Genomic DNA, 21084 nt, shown 5'->3' with positions numbered 1-21084 from the left:
GGGATCACAGTTTAAGAATAAGGGGTGAAAAAGTTTAAAGATTTAAAAGTTACAAAATGGATTCAGCTGTACATTTAGAAGGAATAAAATGGATGCACTCACCTTTCTACTATTACACTAACAAGGGTAACAGAAATATTCCATAACACTAACGAGATAACAGCACAAATACATGAATGTTTATATCAGAGAGAAAAACAATTAGGAGCATGTTCGGACTCTTGGCTCATACTCTTTACTCTATAAGATTATAATGTGTTATCAACTAGGTAAAAAAAACAAATTGATAGAATTTATTGATAGAATTTATTTGCCACACAACCAGGGTCGGTGGAATTTGGGTTGTCTGCAGCGGTACAATAATAAAGAACACACAACCACAATAAAAATGTAACACAACACAAACATCCACCACAGCATTCATCACTGTGGTGGAAGGCACAAAATTTGGCCAGTCCTCCTTCATTTCCACCCCGTGGACAGGACCAGAGTCCAGAGTCAGTCCAGGATCGGCTCTTCCTCACTGGAGACTGCGGCTTTAAGTTGGTGTAGGCCGCAGGCCGGCGGGCGAGATTTAAAGTCTCCGCCGCAGCCAGAAGCACCGTAGACGCCGGGCCCACGGTAGAAGTTGGCCGCGAGCCAGCAGTGGTGGCTTCTTCTTCCCCCTCCCCCCCCCCCTGGGTCCCCCACGAGGGATCCCGGGCTGTAGACGCCGCACCAGCTGGAGCTCTGCAGACCGCGACTTCAGGCTGCCAGCTGCCCCGGGCCAGCGAAACGGAGCACTCCCCTCCAGCGAGGGCTCACCCGCTCCACGCCGAGAGTCCACGCTGCGCCCGCCGCTGAAGCCCCGGGCGCGTCTCCGGGAAAGGCCGCGCCGATCCTTGATGTTAGGCCACGGGGGAGGCGACCTGGAAAAAGTCGCCTCTCCATGGAGGAGGGGTCCCCGCAGCACCAAAGATTCTAGTAGACAGAATGGCTCTGTCAGACAAGGGAATGTAAAGTTAATTAATGTAAAGTTCTGCCATGTAAAAAGATCTTTGGAAACGAGAGGGCTGCGCCGTTGACCCTTTGATGGGCCTCTGGCTCACAGCTCTCGGACACATTTGTGTACCAGATGTTTTCCTTTTACACTTAATACACTTCCTCACGCTTACTGATAAGGAGGGAAGGGAATGTGGAACGTAGCTTACACTTTGAAGCTTTCATGAAATGACCTGTGTCTAAGAGGGTGGGGGGGCAGTAGAAGCAGCAACAAAGAGAGAGAGAGAGCAAGAGAGAGAGTCGAGTGAGAACAGAAATGTGTGTTTTGGGTTGAGACCATTCTTCAGTATATGTTGTATTTATGAACAATGTATGAACATTTATGGGTGTATCAAAGTTTTAAGAGTTTTGCATGATTTCCTTGAAGAGTGTATAACTGTGTTTTACTCTTGAGTGAGAATTGTATTGCTTTAAAGGCCTGTGAATATATGAGATTCAGCATATTGCATGAGGTGTGGAAATTTGTGAGTCACGGCAAAGAGGATGTTGAGAGAGTGTGTTTAAACACTGTTAATTGTTTGTGGAACCGGTTCTGGGTGAATGGCGAATTAATCCTATAATTCAGATGAAATAGGATGTCATTGTATGAGCTTGCTCATTTATGTGATAAATCTTTATAGAGTCTCAAGTGTTTTAAAAAGGCAGCGTCTCATTAAGAATTATCTTTTGAATTGAATTTAAGAGAGATCTGAATTGTGCACTGGCCATGTGGAATTCAGATTGAGGTATTGGATGAGAATTGGAAATGCCTTTATGTCCAAAAGAATCTGTTAATTTGAAATTGGGGAGATAGATTGAAAGAATTGGGAATAATTTTTACATAGATTTTTCTTTATAATTACCTATTTTAAAGGGTCTGCCTTGTAAGTAGTTTAAGAGTTTAAGTAAAGCCTTGACTGAGACTGGACAGGACCTTAATGATGAATACATTACATGTGCACAGCAATTGACCCAAACCTTGTCACTTACAGAAACCACTGAACCAGAGGAATGCAGAAACCACTATCAGCTGACCATAACAGCGAATCCTTACAACCAGGAGATCACAAACTGATAAGAAATTGGGATCGGAGGAAATTGGGAGAACGGTGGAAGGAGCCCATCCCAGTACTATTAACTACACCTACAGCAGTGAAGGTTGAAAATAATCCTCGTTGGATACACCTAACTTATTGCGAAAGAATTGGAAACTGGAAAAAGGAAGTATGAACGTGGATGTCCTCCTGCAAGACTGGAGGTAAAAACCATACTGCATTTTTTTTTTAAAAAGGCCAGTATTTACAGTATCTTGTTAAAATCAGCCATGAACATAAGCGAACGCATTGCACTGAATTATATACGTGCCTCCCTAATCCCGGATATCAGGAACGAGTCTCCCCCTGGTTGAATAAACTTGAACAATTAACAGTGACCCCTTCTTTGTTCTTTGGGGTCCCAGGATGAGGAATAAAACCAAAGGGATCGATTTGAGACGGGAGACACCTCTGGGTCACACTTAATCGTAGCCAATTGACCTCCAGCAACAGCGAAAGAAATAGGAAAATTGATACAGACAATTCATGTTTTAAAGTTGCCAATGACAAAGGAGGAAAGATCAGAGGAACCCCGAAGCGGGCCACCAAATTAGCCATGAGGGCACGAGCGCACGAGCGGGCGGAAGTGTCCATTAACGGGATAGCCTCAGGCCACCACATAAAACGGTCCTGCACCGTCAGCAGGTGTGAAACACCCCGGGACGGAGGCCGCGACCCCACGATGTCCACGTGTACATTGTCGAACCGCCGGCGTGGCACCACAAAATCTTGAACCGGCGCCCGGACTTGTCGATGTACCCTAGACGTTTGGCATGGAATGCACGCCCGGGCCCAGCGTCCGACTTGCTTCCGCAGCCCGTGCCATATAAACCTTGCAGCCACCATGGCAACCATGGCCCGGATAGACAGGTGAGCCAGCCCGTGGATGACATCTAACTCGCGACGGCACCAGGCCATCGGAACATGCGGCGGCTGGCACGTGGACACGCCGCACAGGATGGAAGTACCTTGGTGAGCCAGTACAGGTGGCTCAACCACCCCGTCGTGGGCGCCCGCCTTCCCAGGTCCCTTGAATTATTCCGGACCGGGCAAGTCCCCTGTGCAAGGGGACGTATCTACGCGATCTGGCCGCCTCATTCGGCGTCCCCTCTGTTTCGGTGCCTCTGGTTCTGGGGGGGGGGGCAATGTGATGCACCTGGTGGTCGGCCACTGGCAGAGCGAACCCTCTGCTCTGGAGGGAGGAGTTAGGTGTCGGTGTGGGAGGTGCAGGTCACAGGGTTGACACTTAGGGGTATTTAAGGTCGGGCAACGCCCGTGCCCATTTGAGGAGTAGGGAGTTGTAACTGACCGATTAAAACACGTCTCAAGCACACAACTTGTGTCCGCTTAGTTTTTTAGCTGGACTGCTGCGAGACCCCGCCATAAATCGCTGATTATTGGTGTATAAATATATCTGATTGAACATTACCTCTTTGTGTGGGGATAGAGTGACTCTGTATAGTCTGTATTTTACATACTGTTAGATTGACAGCCACACCCGCCTGGGCGAAATAAAGATTTTACTACTTGATTACTAATCTTTGTGTTGTTATCTGAAGTAAAAATGAACCTTAACAAGGTAGTCCATTTAGAATTGAGATGAGGAGAAAAAAAACAAGAGAGTTGTGAATCTGTGGAATTCTCTGCCACAGAAGGCAGTGGAGGCCAATTCACTGGATGTTTTCAAGAGTGAGTTAGATTTAGCTCTTTGGGCTAATGGAATCAAGGGATATGGGGAAAAAGCAGGAATGGTTCACTGAATTTGGATGATCAGCAATATCATATTGAATAGCAGTGCTGGCTTGAAGTGTCGTATAGCCTACTCCTGCACCAATTTTCTATGTTTCTACGTCTATAACCCTGCAACTGGAAAAGGTTTTATTGGGGAGTGAAAGTGAACGAATGAAAGTTACAGTATATCAACTTATTCATTACAGGGCAAATGGTCTACTCCTACACCTATCTAGAATATATTTGGAACTTGGACACAAAATGCTGGAGTAACTCAGCGGGTCAGACAACATCTCTGGAGAATAGGAATGTGTGAGGTTTTGGATCAAGATACTCTAGACAGATTCAGGGGAGAGGGAAACTAATGGTATGAAAAGGTTCAGAACAAATCAGAGCTGGCACCGAAGGCCAACGAATGTGTAGCCCATAATGTTGGGTTCAGCAGCACATCTAGGGGAGGAGAGGGCAGAGAGAGTGAATGTAGGAGCAACCTGAAATTATTCATACCGCTGGGTTGTAAGCTGTTAGAGAAATCAACCTGAAGAAATCAGTCTGAAGAAGGGTTTCGGCCCGAAACGTCACCTAGTTCCTTTGTTCCCTCGATGCTGCTGCACCCGCTGAGTTTCTCCAGCATTTTTGTGTACCTTCGATCTTCTAGCATCTGCAGTTCCTTCTTGAACACAAAGAAATCAACCTATTGGTTCCATTGTATATCCATACAGTATATCCCTCTGTTATCACCTCTTCCACAGCCAACAATGGACTATTGTGGGTTCAACCTTTCCTTGGTCATTGGTGCCGACTCTGATTTGTTTGAAATCTTTTCATACTTCTAGTTTCGCTCTTTTCCGACTCTCCGTCTGAAGAAGGGTCTAGACCCAAAATATCACCTATTTCTTTTCTCTGGATATGCAGCCTGACATGTTGAGTTACTCCAGCATTTTGTGTCTACAGTATAAAATAGCATCTGCAGTTCCTTCCTTCAAATAGTTGGAAAAAATAATTTGAACCAGAAAAAAGGAAAGCATTACTGGTTATCCTCGATGTATATATAATGCATTGAACAAGGAAGTAAACTGGAAACAAATTTAACACATCCTGGCAGTAGAAAAATAAGCAATTTTACAAATCTTTCTGCAAATATATATTTGTTTGTTGCTCAATAGCTGGAATTGTTTCCCCGTCTATCAGCAGAAATACCTCCCAGATGGGTCCCACTCAGTGCTAACAAGCCCTGTCAGCCCTTCCCATGGGAGATGGAAGTGGTGCAACTTCTGTACTTGTAATGTGTCACTGTGTCACTTTACAATCTAGTCTAAAACTTGAGAGTAGAGGTGACCTGAGTGGCAACTTTATCCACAGAGGGTGGTGGCTATGTAAAACGAGCTGCTGGCAGAAGTGGGAAGGTTGAAGAGAGGTAAACAATGTTTTTTTTTAAATACCTGGATGGGTACCTAGAGTCAGTTATTAAAGATGGGATAGCAGCACATTTGGAAAGTGGTGAAATCATTGGACAAAGTCAGCATGGATTTACGAAAGGTAAATCATGTCTGACGAATCTTATAGAATTTTTCGAGGATGTAACTAGTAGCGTGGATAGGGGAGAACCAGTGGATGTGGTGTATCTGGATTTCCAGAAGGCTTTCGACAAGGTCCCACATAAGAGATTAGTATATAAACTTAAAGCACATGGCATTGGGGGTTCAGTATTGATGTGGATAGAGAACTGGCTGGCAAACAGGAAGCAAAGAGTAGGAGTAAACGGGTCATTTTCACAATGGCAGGCAGTGACTAGTGGGGTACCGCAAGGCTCAGTGCTGGGACCCCAGCTATTTACAATATATATTAATGATCTGGATGAGGGAATTGAAGGCAATATCTCCAAGTTTGCGGATGACACTAAGCTGGGGGGCAGTGTTAGCTGTGAGGAGGATGCTAGGAGACTGCAAGGTGACTTGGATAGGCTGGGTGAGTGGGCAAATGTTTGGCAGATGCAGTATAATGTGGATAAATGTGAGGTTATCCATTTTGGTGGCAAAAACCGGAAAGCAGACTATTATCTAAATGGTGGCCGACTAGGAAAAGGGGAGATGCAGCTAGACCTTGGTCTCTGTACTGTACACTGACAATGACAATTAAAATTGAATCTGAATCTGAATCTGAGACCTGGGTGTCATGGTACACCAGTCATTGAAAGTAGGCATGCAGGTGCAGCAGGCAGTGAAGAAAGCGAATGGTATGTTAGCTTTCATAGCAAAAGGATTTGAGTATAGGAGCAGGGAGGGTTCTACTGCAGTTGTACAGGGTCTTGGTGAGATCACACCTGGAGTATTGCGTACAGTTTTGGTCTCCAAATCTGAGGAAGGATATTATTGCCATAGAGGGAGTGCAGAGAAGGTTCACCAGACTGATTCCTGGGATGTTAGGACTGTCTTATGAAGAAAGACTGGATAGACTTGGTTTCTAGAAGTTAGGAGATTGAGAGGGGATCTTATAGAAACTTCTTAAGGGGTTGGACAGGCTTGATGCAGGAAGATTGCTCCCGATGTTGGGGAAGTCCAGGACAAGGGGTCACAGCTTAAGGATAAGGGGGAAATCCTTTAAAACCGAGATGAGAAGAACTTTTTTCACACAGAGAGTGGTGAATCTCTGGAACTCTCTGCCACAGAGGGTAGTCGAGGCCAGTTCATTGGCTATATTTAAGAGGGAGTTAGATGTGGCCCTTGCGGCTAAGGGGATCAGAGGGTATGGAGAGAAGGCAGGTACGGGATACTGAGTTGGATGATCAGCCATGACCATATTGAATGGCGGTGCAGGCCCGAAGGGCCGAATGGCCTACTCCTGCACCTAATTTATATGTTTCTATGTTTCTATGTTTCTATAAGAAAGGTTTGGAGGAAGATGGGTCAAACATAGACAAATGGGAATGGGTCAGGTTTATCTTTTGATCAGCCAGGACAAGTAGGACCAAAGGGCCTGTGTTTGTACTCTGTCTATAATCAATTCTACCTTTGCTCTGCTTTATAGGTAGTGCAACAACAGTCCCTCTGCCAACGTGCCCCATCGACACTAGTCCCACCTGCTAACATTTGGCCCACATCTCTAAACCTATCCCATCTATGAAACTGTCCAATCTTCAATGAAAATCCATATTCACGATTTCACAAGGAGCAAGTGAGATTATGTGGCAAGAAATATGACAATAAACAGGAATGAAATAGGATGAATGCAAAATGTGTGGAAAGTTAATATTTCCACTCAGTGAACTTGCATTAGAACTAGAACGCAGTGGACCGAGTCTTTAAAAGTAGAGGCAAAAGATGGACCAGGAGAAAGTGAAGATTTGGAATAAAGCAGGAGGTGTGGAGGTAAGTCATTACCATTAAATTAAAAAGCAGGTGGGGAGTGTAGATTGGCTATTGCATGTTAGCCAATCAGAATGATTAGTAATTATAACTCCGCCTAAATCCATGCTTTATATTGTAAGAACTCGCCTGCTGTCTTCAGCAAAGATCTTAGAGCAGATCTTTGGTCTTCAGTAGCTGCAGTAGACTGAACGTGTGATGTGCTGCTTATATGATGAACTAGTGCTTCAACTTGTGTGAGACTAAGGTATTTACAGGGAGGAAAAGCAACAACTTGGTGTAGGGTGGGAAATCACGATCAGCACAACACTGAAATCTGGAGGAATGGAAGCAGTAGAAACAGGAAAAGCCCCACTGTTCTAGTGAAGCCCTGGCTTAGGCAAGAGAGCAGTTTCACACCAGGCAGCTCTTGCTTTACAAATCCTTCTACAGCCTGAGGTGCACAGGCCTTCAGCCCACCAGGTTCTTGCCCACCTTGTACAGGTCCCCCCCCCCCCCCCCCCCCCCCCCACCATGGTCTACATCTCCATGCAGCCCTGGAACTTCCCCCTCAAACCATCTCACCTCCAGGATATACCATGTGCAATTATCCTCAATGTCGCACTACTTCCTGGTGTCAATTTAAATCCATGCTCCCAGCCTTCATCGTGTCTGGCCAGGAAAAAGGATTATCTACTTAATGAAAACAGAGCAGTTAAAGTATTAAATAGCCTTTGGAACTAATAAATTACTAACCACTTAGATGTTCAAAGGGTAACATGATAGATCATCCACAAATGATAGTGTAAGGCACCACATATTTGAAACATTTGATAGTTATTGATGCAAAGTGCTTGATCCCAGGACTTTTAATGCTTCAGACTATCATATTCTGCTTTATACTGGCCCCACCTTCCCTAGCTTTGTTTAGAACTGTTACACCAGGCAGCACAGCAGTAGAGTTGCTGCCTTACAGCAACAGAGACCCGGGTTCGATCCCAACTACGGGTGCTGGCTGTACGGAATTTGTACGTTCACCCAGTGACCTGTGTGGCTTTTCTCCAGTTTCCTCCCATATTCCAAAGACGTACAGGTTAGCAGGTTAATTGGCTTGGTGTAATTGTAATTGTAAATTGTCCCGAGTGTGTAGGATGGTGTCAGTGTGCGCGGATAGCTGGTCGGTGCGGACTCAGTGGGCGGAAGAGCCTGTTTCGCGCTGTATCTCTAAACTAAACTCAACTTCTAGTCCTAACAAATAAACTGGGTTCAGTTTCCATCCATAGCTGCCCCAAGAGCATTGCCAACATTTCTGAATCTACTTCAATTTGCATGGCTACAAATTTCCTGGTAAAATCAGAGGCTTTGGGCAATGATGAAAGCTGCAGCTGCTGGAAATCCAAAATAGTGGAAAATGCCAGGAACACCAGGTCAGACTTTAGATACAGAGCAGAAACAGACACTTCGGCCCACCAACGATCGCGCTGTAGCACTATCCTACACACTAGGGACAATTTACAAATTTTACCGAAGCTTATCAACCTACAGGTCTTGTGTGTGGGAGGACATCGGAACACACAGAGAAACCCTACACGGTCACAGGGAGAACGTACAAACTCCGTAAAGAAATCACCTGTAATAAGGATGGAACCCGGGTCTCGCACTGTGTGGCAGCAACTCTACTGCTGCACAATTAAGCTGCCCAGGCAGCATCTGCCGATAGAGAAACCTTTAACGTTTCAAGTCTGAAATTCATTGCCCAGCATTTTCTCTATTATAATAGTGAATATATTGAACTCAACCCTCTAGTTTGCTCAAGTGAACAAATTATGTTTGTTTTCTTCCAAGTTTGCAATCTCTTTTCCCGACACCCATACCCATTAAGAGTTTAAAGATCTGACTGGAGCAGGATGGGCATCTGGATATTCATTCCAGCATGTCCTTGAATGCAGTATATTCGATCAGCCACAGCATTCAGGCCCGTACGAAGCTTTTCAAAAAGGGGGGTGGCATGACCGGATTACAAAAAACGTAATGTGAAATAATGTGCGCGCAGCACACATCACGAGCGCGAAGCGTGAAGTCTCTCGATGCCAGGGTCCAGGGCCCGCCTAAGGGCCCTGGAAGCTCAGGGGGGTTAGTTGCACTCTGATCCATTCTGAGCGTTATTTTGGAGCATTTTTGCACCAAATTTATGACCAATATTTCAGAAATTAACAGGTAGCTTTTTCACACAAAGGGTGCTGGGTGTATGTAACGAGCTGCCAGGGGAGGTAGTTAACACTGGGACTATCCTATGTTTAAGAGACACTTGGACACGTACATGGATATGGACAGATTTAGATGGATATGGGCCAAACACGTGCGAGTGGGACTAGTTTAGATGGGACATGTCGGTCAGTGTGAGCAAGTTGGGCTGAAGGGCCTGTTTCCACACTGAATCATTCTATGACTAAAAAGTGAAGAAGAAAAATGCATGTGGATAAGTAGAGCAGATATGAAAGAGGAGTGAAATGTAAAGGTGGAGAGAGGTTTATGGGTGGAAAGGAACATAGGAAAGGAGGGGTGATAGTGGGCTTGGGCAGATGGGTAAAGGGAAAATAGTCACAAAGTGCTGGAGTAACTCAGTGGGTCAGGCAGCATCTGCAAAGAATATGAATAGGCGACGTTTCACAGAATGCTGGAGTAACACAGCGAGTCAGGCAGCATCTGTGGAGAACATGGCTAGGTGACATATCACAGAGTGCTGGAGTAACTCAGAGAGTCAGGCAGCAGCTGTGGAGAACATGGATAGGTGATATGTCACAGAGTGCTGGAGTAACTCAGTGGGTCAGGCAGCATCTCTGGAGAAAAGGTATAGATTATAGTTCTGGTCAAGACCGTTCTTCAATAATATTCATGATGTGCTATGCATAGACATTCCTAAATGTTACCCAAACCATCGTGAGCTACTTTGTTATGGTGCTTGCCTCTCCTATAACATCTCTGCTGTCTTGGGTGATGCAGGACAGGACACAAGCTTTGGGACATGGTGTGAAGCTGTTGCCCTCTGTCCCAGCCTGGTAAAAACCTGGATGGAGTGGATTTGGAGAGGATGTTTCCACTAGTGGGAGAGTCTAGGACCAGTGGCCACAGCCTCAGAATTAAAAAACATTCCTTTAGGAAGGCGATGAGCAGGAATTTCTTAAGTCAGAGGGTGGTGAACTGTGGAATTCATTGCCACAGACAGCTGTGGAGGTCGTTAATGGACATTTTTCAGGAGGAGTTTGATAGATTCTTGATTGATATGGGTGTCAGAGGTAATGGGGAGAAGGCAGGAGAATGGGTTTGAGAAGGAAAGATAGTCATAGAGGGATACAGTGTGGAAACAGGCCCTTCGGCCCAGCATGTCCCATCTGCACTAGTCCCACCTGCCCACGTTTGTGCCATATCCCTCCGAACCTGTCCTATCCATGTACTTGTCTAACTGTTTCTTAAATGTTGCGATAGTCCCTGCCTCAACTACCTTCTCTGGCAGCCTGTTCCATACACCTACCACCCTTTGTGTGAAAAACATACCCCACAGATTCCTATTAAATCTTTTGCCCTACCTTAAACTTATGTCCTCTGCTCCTCGATTCGCTTACGCTGGGCAAAAGACTCAACCATTCAAATCATGATTTTATACACCTCTATTAGATCATCCCTCATCCTCCTGTGCTCCAGGAAATAGAGTCCCAGCCTACTCAACCTCTTCCTGTAGCTCTGGCCCTCTAGTCCTGGCAACATCCTCATAAATCTTCACTGTACCCTTTCCAGTTTGATGACATCTTTCCGATAACATGGTGCCCAGAACTGAACACAATACTCTGAATGCGGCCTCACCAACTTCTTATGCAACTGCAACATGACCTCTCAACTTCTATACTCAGCCTGGCCCGCTGAGTTACTCCAGCACTCTGTGAAACGTCACAGAACAGGGCAAGATTAGCAAGTTTGCTGATGATACAGAAGTGAGTGGTTTTGCAGATAGTTAAGATGGTTGTGAAAGATTGCAGCAGGATCTGGATCAATTATCCAGGTGGGCAGAAAAATGGTTGATGGTTGCATGGTTCCTTGAAGGTCGTGTCGCAGGTATACAAGGTGGTGAAAAAGTATTTTGGCACTTTGGCCCTCATCAGTCAGAGTATTGAGTATAGAAGTTGGGAGGTCATGTTGCAGTTGTATAAGACGTTGGTGAGACTGCATTTAGAATATTGTGTTCAGTTCTGGGCACCATGTTATAGGAAAAATGTCAAACTGAAAAGAGTACAGAGATCCCCATCCTGGATCAGTCCAATCAGGGTTGTGTCATCCGCAAACTTGAGAAGCTTGACAAAGGTGTCTGTGGAGGCGCAGTCATTGGGTGTGAAGTGGTGATTGGAGTGGGGTGGGTGTTGAAGGGCCCATTCTTTGCAGACTGAGGTCAGGCTGTGAGTGGGTGTGAAGTGTTGGTTGGGGTGGGAAAGGGTCCACTCTTTTCATACTGGAGTCTTGCCTTAAGTAGGTGTGAAGTGGTGAATGGGAAGGAGAGGGTGCAGGGTCTATTCTTTGCAGACTGGGGTCTGGCTGTGTTTGTTGGGGAAGGGGTACCAGGGCTACGTTTCTGATTTTCAAACCTGCACTAAAACTCATTCAGGTCATTCGTCAGCTGACGATTGTCCAAAGAGCAGGGGTCTTTCCTCTTATAGCTGGTGATTTCTTGCATGCCCTTCCAAACTGAAGAAGAGTCATTAGCTGAGAATTTGCTCCTCAACTTCTCCGAGTACCTTTCCTTGGCAGCTCTTTATCGATTAGGCTATCTTTTAACTATTTAACGATTAGGCTATCGGCTTGACGCATATTTTCCCCCAGCCTCCACCCCCCTCACCCCAATCTCAAAATGGAAATGTTACATCTGTATAAATACACATTTTAATGGGTTAATTATATGTCACAAACTATGGAATTCATATTTTTCAGTATTGTTATCAAGGAAAAGAAAGCAGTTCCAATTGTTTGATATTATTTTATATTGTTTAATATTATTCATATGGAGTAGAAAATATAATAGCTCTAAAACCGACCTTAATTTTGCAATCTCACTCAAGATAATCTCCCTTTCCCTCTCCCCTATCTCTCTTCTCCCTCTCTCTCTCCGCCTCCCCCCTCTCACATCACCCCCTCTTTCTTGCGGGGTGGGGGGGCGAAGATGAAGGTGGCGCGGGCTCAGCGGGTGGGGATGAAGGTGGCGTGGGCCCAGCGGGTGTCAGTGGGGGTGGCGTGGGTCCAGCGGGGGTGGCATGTGCCCAGCAGGGGGCAGCGAGGGTGGCGTGGACCCAGCTGGGGTGGCGTGGACCCAGCGGGGGTAGCGTGGACCCAGCGGGGGTCAGCAATGGTGGCGTGGGCCCAGCGGGGGTGGCATGAGTGGGGGATAGATGGCTTGGGCCCCATGGCGGGGGGAGGCGAGGGGAGCGGGCTACGCCACAGCGGCGTCTGGTGTTGGGGTTACAGCCGTTGGGTTCAGATTCAGCCACTCCCGCCCGGGGACAGGAGAACAGAGTTTTTTTTGTTTTTTTTTTTACTTAGGGGGTAAAAAAAGGGGGGTGCGGTCACACCCAACGCACCCCCCCCTTCGGACGGCCATGGCATTTCATAGCAGATTTGAACTGCCTAGAAGCAGCAGCACTATGGACTTAAAGCAAACTGTGAGGCAAATGGCAAGTTTCTTCCGCTGACTGCTCTGAACGGCAATGTATCGATCAAGCAATGGTTCGTAGCAAAGAGCTTTTGTTGTTAGCAAGGTACATACCGATTAAGACAATAAGGATTTACTTCTGTGGGTGACAGCATGACTTTCTAAACCCCATCTGTCATCTTAAATCAAACGATTCTTATTTGAGGCACACTTTTTACCCAAATACACAGTACATTGTTCTGCCAGCAATTCCATTTAAGCAAATATCACAAGAATTTAATTTGACTAAATAATTTGATACATTTATACAAACAATTGGGTAGACAAATGTTAAGCAAACAAACTGTGAACCTCATCCTTTTAAACCTTCTGAATAGAGAAGTGCTCGGGAGTTTAAAGTGCTGACTTAGAGCTTGTTGATAACTTGACCTTTAGCAGGTTTAAAAGTTTGATGAATTAAATCCACATCCAATTTTGAAACAATTGTTTGGTGTTTGCCACTGATCAGAATGCAGCTAGCCAAACGAGGGTAGACATCACAACCATGGCAAATCCAGCAAAGGTCCTCACTGCACCGGAGCAGTCCGTCTCTGCAATATAAAGAATCAGCTAATTAATAAATATAAAAACGATATAGTTCCTACAAAATGCGACTTCAGTTTAGTACCACAGCAAATAAATTGGCAGCTTCCACCGCAGCTAAAGTAACAAAGCTGCAGGGAAACAGTAGCCAATTCTGCACAGGAGGGTTCCACAAAGAAAACGCATGATTGGATAATCAATTGTGGATTTTGAGGATGATTTCCAGGAGAACTCCCTTGGTCTTGGAGCAGAGGCATTGTGGTGTCACTCCTATCCTTGTAGATTAAACAGGGGTTCTGAACAAGAACAGGGCAATCAAAGGCACATAGGGTGTTACATCAAAGAGTGCAAGATCCACAGGAAATCTGGTTTAAAGTACCATGGGTCAAGGAGTCAATGTTTCAGGCTGAAGGTTTTTCAGATCTTTTAGCTCCAGGTCCAGTCTTTGCAGGTGAATTATTTAACACTTTAATGAAAAAGGTGGCCTCAGATTATCCTCTTTCCTACTAACCATTTTTACAACTTGCTTGATGTTATTTTGTGGACTATTCCATTGAAAGGAATTTGTTTTGTGAAATAAAAAGTGGAAACCCAATCAAGATAAGATCCACGCACGGCAAGAGTGCAGAGCGTAGAAGTTGGGAGATCATGTTGCTTTTATAAAAGTCATTGGTGAAGTCACATTTAGAGTATTGTGTTCTGTTCTGGGCACCACGTTATAGGAAAGATGTTGTCGAGTTGGAAAGGGTGCAGAGAAGATTTACACGGATGCTGCCAGGACAAGGATCTGAACATAGGGAGAGGTTGAGCAGGTTGGGACTCTGTTCCCTGGAGCACAAGAGGATAAGAGGTAATCTTATAAAAGTGTATAAAATCACGAGAGGAATAGATCAGGTGGACGTACAGAGTTTCTTGCCCAGTGTGGGGGAAATTGAGAACCAAAGGGCATAGGTGAAGGGGGAAAAGATTATATAGGAATCTGGAGCTATGTAAAGATAAGGCCATACTGGGAAAATGTTAATGCGGCTGTAAAAAATATCTTGGGTTATAAAATCCCAAATACCTGCCCTGTGATGTATCTGGGGCATATTAAAGATATTGTAAAAATAGAAGATACATATTTGATTAAAGTTTTGCTTGCAGCAAGTAAGAAAGCCATTACCAGACAGTGACTTAATGAAAAAAGTCCAAAACAGGAACAGTGGTTAGAAATTGTGCGAGACATCTTTATTATGGAGAAATTTACATATTCCTTGAGAGTCAAGTAGAATTCATTTGAGAATATCTGGGAAAAATGGACCATTTATTTGAGCCATGACACCAATTAGGTAAATGCCTAGCTAGATATGGGAAGATTGCGTTATACAGAACTAGATGATATGTTTGTATGAATATCAAATTATCAGATAACTAATCGATGTAATGTTTTTTTTTGTTGGCAAGTGAACCACACGGTCTTATTCCAATTAATTTTTTCATTTCTTTTTTTTCCCATCTACTTATTTTTTAATTTTGATTGCTGTTTTTCTTACTTTGTTTTATTTATGGTGATGGTGTTGCACTGTTTTGTCTATATCTCTTAAAAATCAATAAAAATTCAAGTGAAAAAAAAAAGGGAATCTGAGGGGTAACTTTTTCCATGCAAAGGATGGTGGATGTCGGGAATGAGTTGCCAGGGAGGTAGTTGATGCAGGGACTATCGCAACATTTAAGAAGCAATTACACAGTTACATGGATAGGACAGGTCTAGAGGGATACGAGACAAATGCAGGCAAGTGGAACTAATGTAAATGGGACAGGTTGATCGGTGCGAGCCGATAGGCCTGTTTCCACACTATGATTCTAGGAGTTGGGTTAAAGTAAGCCATTAAAAAGCTTGTATATCTGGATCAGATATTGAGCAAGTCTCACACCCAGAGTTAGAGGGAACATTTCAATGACAACTGCATAATAAAGTTAAGATCCACCCAATCCTCAATAATACTCTGATCACCCAGGAACAGGGGGACAATAAAGATTGTTTAATTATTTCCTTCACCCCAAAAAGAAATGTTAGTAAATCTCTAGGGCAGCACAGTGGTAGAGTTGTTGCCCAACAGCACTTGCAGCACCAGAGACCTGGGTTTGTTCCTGACTAGGGGTAGTGACTGTACGGCGTTTGTACATTCTTCCCGTGACCTGCATGGAATTTCTCCGATACGTTTGGAATCCCCCCACACTCCAAAGACGTACAGGTTTGTATGTTAATTGAGTTGGTGAATGTAAAAACTGTCCCTATTGTGCATTGGATAGTGTTAATATGTGAGTGTCACTGGTCGGTGTGATCCCAGTGGGCTGAAGGGCCTGTTTCCTTTCTGCTTTCTAAACTAAACGTTTTCATTGTTTTTCCAAACTAAATGTAGAAATTTCTCTCAAGAAATTTGTTTTGTTTTGTTGTTAAGACACAAAATGCTGGGGTAACTCAGCGGGACAAGCAGCATCCCTGGAGAGAAAGAATGGGTGACGTCTCGGGTCGAGACCCTTCTTCAGTTTTGTTGTGTTGAAGGATTAATAATAGATACTCACTAATTTGAGCAGAACGTAGATTGATCCAGTACATGCTTCTGCTCTGGGCCACAGTTGCTCTGCAAAGAAAACATCAGCTTAATTATTACAAACATTCATTCTACAAAGGCATGGAGAAGAGGTTCACTAAACCACCATTTTTTCATTATGGTCACCGTATCAAGGATGAACACCGTCCAGTCGTGCAATCACTCCCAAGGTGAGGGGGAAAAAAAAACCCCAAGACCAAAAACATTTCCTAGCCCAGCCCTTCATAAATTTCATTTCTTGGAGCAGAATCAGGCCCTTCAGTCCATCGTCTCACGCTGCCATCTATTTATGGCTGATCTATCTTTCCAACTCAACTCCATGCTCCTGCCTTCTCCCCACAACCACTTCTCCCGCAGATCATTTTTTCCCTCTTCCCATCAGCCTCCTCCAAATATTCCACAGGGTTAATATCGGGATGCATCACATGGCTTGGGAACAGCTCCACCCAAGGCGGAAACTGCAGAGAATCGAGGATACAGCCCAGATCATCACACAACCCAACCTCCCTCTTATCAACTTCATTTCTACCTCTCACAGCCTCAGCAGCATAATCAAGGACGAGGCGCACCCTGGCCACTTCCTCCTGTCTCTGATCAGGCAAAAGGTTGAGAACGCCTCTAGATTCGGGGACAGTTACTTCCCAGCTGTTGTCAGTCAACTGAACCATCCTACCAACAACTAGAGTGCAGCCCTGAACTACCATCTACCTCATTGAAGAACCTCAGACTATCTTTATCGAACTTTACGGGCTTTATCTTGCACTAAATGTTATTGATATTGTTCCCTTTATCATGTATCTGTACACTGGATAGCTCGATTGTAATCATGTTTTGTCTTTGTGCAGGTTCAATCAGTTGTAAAATATACTTACACAAACTCAACATATCCGACACTATTATTCATGGGGGGTGGATTCCAGGTGTAGATAGTATTGGCAGTCTTCGCGGTCGTACTTGAATGAGTGATTGCACTATTTTGCGTACCGAAACACTGGTAATGAAGAGCAAGAAGTTAGAGAATTCCTTCATCTTTCACCTTAAAACATTTTAAACCCAACAAGAATTAGAATATATAGCAAAAATGGCACACTACAATTAAATAAACCTTAGTGAGATCACACCTTGGGTACTGTAGAATTTGGGTCTCCTACCCAAAACAGGATACTCTTTGCTGTGCAGGGAATGCTGCAAACATGCCTGATGTGTTCCCGTTTAAAGTCTTATCTAGCCCAACCTCTCCCTACAACTCAGGCCTTTCCTGGGAATCTCCTCAAAGCTTCCCCACACTACTTCCAGGTTTACAATATCCTTCCTGCAGCAGAGTAACCAAAACTGAACACAATACTCCAAATGTGGCCGCACCATAATTGTACAACTGTAACATAACGTTCCAACTTCTATACACAATACCCTGACTGAAGAAGGCCAATGTAATGTGCCTTCTTGACCACCTGCGATGACACTCCTAGCCCCTCTGCTCCACAACATGCCCCAGGGCTCTGCCATTCACTGCGTTTGTCCCGCTCTGGTTTGACTTCCCAAGATACACACCTCATGCTTATCTGCATTAAAATGTTAACTATTTCTCAGCCCACTGCCCAACTGATTAAGATTCTGCTGAATTTTGACAACCATCTCCACTACCTACAATGCCACCCACAAAATTAATAACCATATCTATATTAACACCCAAATCATGGATACAAAGAAACCAGCAATGAGCCTGGCACCGACCTCTGAGGCACACCACTAGTCACAGGCTTCAAGTAAAAAAACAACCTTCCACCATCACTCTCTGCTTCCTTCCATGAAGCAAACCTCTATCCAGCCAGCTAGGTCTTCCTGCATCCCATATGTTCTAGCCTTCTGTAGCCTCATGCACATCAAAGCAGAACAGAGTTTTTTGTTTAATGTCCTTTGTTAATGGAGTTAAATAAATAGCATAGAGATCACAAACAGCTCATACCGAAATGGCTTTTGTATTGGCAGGAGGCGTGGTCCAGTTACCAACTGCAACAGTCGTATTAGGTGCTCGGCCTTGAAGTAGAAGACCACCGTAAGATGGCCCCATCATCATCACTGTAAAGGAATGAGATTTTTTTTAATATACAATTTATTTTCAATTCATAAAAACTTCAAGTAAATAATTGGCGTTCTGCAAGTGCGTTTGGCAAGGGGCAAAGGTTGAAAGGTAAAGGTTGAAAACTCAGCAAACCAGATTCATAAATACCATTAGATTCCTCAAGTTACCCAACCTCAGGGAAATACAGAGACAACACTAGGAATGAAAGTCATAAAGACTAAGCAGTTAAAGGCAACTTCACACAAAGCAAAATAGGTAGCCCGATGATTAAAATAAGGGGCTTGTGATAAAGGAGATGAAGAAGATCTTGTGGGGTTCAAGCACCAAAAGACCCAATGGGTCAAAAGCCCAATTCTGGAACATTGGATCTCACCAAGAATTCATTACACAAACAAACTCTTCTGTCCAATACATTTATGGCAACCACCGCACCCATCTATACCAATCCTACTTACCCTGTATTCATTCCATATTCTTTGAAAGCCCTACTCATTAAAATCAGGCCCATCCCCACCAAACACCATATTCCGTTTGGAGAGTCTGCATCCTGGGGGCATGAACATCGAATTCTCCCAATTTTGTTAGTCCTTGCCGTCTCCTCCCCTTCTTCAGTCCCCCTGCTGTCTCCTCCCATCCCCCAGCCTTCGGGCTCCTCCTCCTTTTTCCTTTCTTGTCCCCGCCCCCGATCAGTCTGAAGAAGGGTTTCGGCCCGAAACGTTGCCCATTTCCTTCGCTCCATAGATGCTGCTGCACCCGCTGAGTTTCTCCAGCTTTTTTATGTACCCACCAAACACTCACCCCCCCACTGACACACCCGTACACAGGACCCACAACATAATCTTCACCAGACACACAACATACCTCCCACACCATAACCCCACACCTCAGACACTTGCCCCCTTCCCACACCAGTCATTCCTACCATTGACACACCACATCCCACAACACACCATTGTTGACATTCACCCCCCCCCACACCATAGACACCCCCTTCACATCAGAGCAGCCACCCCCCACCACCACAAATCTACAACATACTCCCCACCAGACACTCACCACCCCCCATCCGAACCCCTTCTCACACTTAACCCACAAACACCATACACCAACACCACTGACACTTATCCCTGCCCACAACCAATTCATACACCATAACCCCACACCACTGACTTACCCCCACCCACCAGAACCCCCCCCACCGTTAATCCACGACCCACCCCGTAAAAACTCACCCTCCACACCACAAACACCCCACCACCACACCTGCCATCTCCACCAGGCACTCAGTCCACACACCCCTTCCCCATTCACAAAATCTTTGACTCTCACCCCCCCCACGCCGGACACTTATCCCCCACACCAGACGCACCAACACCCTACATCCCCACCGACCCTCATCCCCACTCCAACCCAACTCCCACCAGACCCCATTATTGACACTCACCCACACGCCACAACCCCTCTCGACCTGACCCACCACCAACATACACCCTACCACTCTTCCCTCTTCCACCGCTGACATTCTCCGCTCTCCACACCAGACCCACATCATCGACACCACATCCCCTACCCACACTAGACCCTCAACAAATTCCCACCAATCACCCCCACACACCACTCACCTCCACACACCACTCTCCCCCCCTCCCCACACCAGACAGTCTCCCCCCCCCCCCCCCCCACCACACTCTCCCCCCCCCACACACACACACTACCCCCCCTCCTCACCCCGAGACATTCACCTCCCTCCCCACACTTGATCTGCGACATTCCCCCGCGGCCACCCACCTTTTATGATGCCGTTGTCACAGTTGGCAATGATCGTGTGCGGCGAGGCGGAGGTCTGTGGGCTGATACCGGAGTGTGAAGGCATGAGGCTGGTGCAGGCACTGAGAGGCGAGCCGTTGGGCAGCGCCAGAACCAGCGGGAGGCAGAGGGCGAACAGCGAGGGAACCGCACACGACAGTAAACCCGGCATCGTCAAGCAGCAACTCGGTCTGAGACCAAACCCGGACGCTGCCCCTCTTGTAGAGGAGGGAAGGGTGTGGTCAGACGGCAGGCGGAGCTCCCTCAGCCCATCACCTGAGCAGCACTCGCCAACAAAAATACTAGAGCTGGGGGTTTGTAGGTTAATTGTCCCTAGTGTGCAGGGAAGTAGATGATAGTGTTGTAGGTTAAAACCATTACTGATTTTTCACAGCGCTATTACTTATACAGTCTAACAGTAGTAGTGAAGTTGGAGATGGTATCAAACAGGCAATTAGAAATGCGTGCGACAAAGGCAAAACATTTATAATGTTTGACTTCAATCTACATATAGATTGGGTGAATCAAATTGGCAGGGGTGCTGAGGAAGAGGATTTCGTTGAATGTATGCGGGATAGTTATCTAAATCAACATGTAGAGGAACCAACGAGAGAGTTGGCTATTTTAGACTGGGTATTGAGTAATGAGGAAGGGTTAGTTAGCAATATTGTTGTGCGTGCCCCCTTGGGCAAGAGTGACCATAATATGGTTGAGTTCTTCATTAGGATGGAGAGTGACATTGTTAATTCAGAAACAATGGTTCTGAACTTAAAGAAAGGTAACTTTGAGGGTATGAGACGTGAATTGGCCAAAATTGACTGGCAATTAATTCTAAAAGGGTTGACGGTGGATATGCAATGGAAGACATTTAAAGACTGCATGGATGAACTACAAAAATTGTTCATCCCAGTTTGGCAAAAGAATAAATCAGGGAAGGTAGTACATCCATGGATAACAAGGGAAATCAGGGATAGTATCAAAGCGAAGGATGATGCGTACAAATTAGCCAGAAAAAGCAGCATACCGGAGGACTGGGAGAAATTCAGAGACCAGCAGAGGAGGACAAAGGGCTTAATTAGGAAAGGAAAAATAGATTATGAAAGAAAACTGGCAGGGAACATAAAAACTGACTGCAAAA

The 21084-nt window shown here is 45.3% G+C and overlaps 1 protein-coding gene across 2 annotated transcripts; it reads right to left on the bottom strand.

Annotated features, from left to right (window-relative positions):
* Positions 1 to 13130: 13130 nt before the first annotated feature.
* On the bottom strand, positions 13131 to 20167 carry LOC129697906 (putative defense protein 3). Of its 2 annotated transcripts, none has more exons than XM_055636632.1 (5): positions 19929 to 20167; positions 18024 to 18136; positions 16930 to 17048; positions 16025 to 16087; positions 13131 to 13471 (listed from the first exon to the last, which is right to left on the bottom strand). In XM_055636632.1, the coding sequence occupies exons 1-5, from the start codon at positions 20116 to 20118 to the stop codon at positions 13288 to 13290; spliced, it is 669 nt and encodes a 222-aa protein (XP_055492607.1). In that variant the 5' UTR covers positions 20119 to 20167; the 3' UTR covers positions 13131 to 13287. The 2 variants fall into 2 exon arrangements, with proteins under 2 accessions (XP_055492607.1, XP_055492606.1); XM_055636631.1 differs by having other exon boundaries at positions 16029 to 16087; positions 19929 to 20163.
* Positions 20168 to 21084: the final 917 nt, after the last annotated feature.

This window comes from Leucoraja erinacea, chromosome 6 (assembly GCF_028641065.1).
Source record: "Leucoraja erinacea ecotype New England chromosome 6, Leri_hhj_1, whole genome shotgun sequence".
Lineage (NCBI taxonomy): Eukaryota > Metazoa > Chordata > Chondrichthyes > Rajiformes > Rajidae > Leucoraja > Leucoraja erinaceus.
Note: the sequence above shows the minus strand (reverse complement) of the source record. Positions and strands in the feature narration are given on the sequence as shown.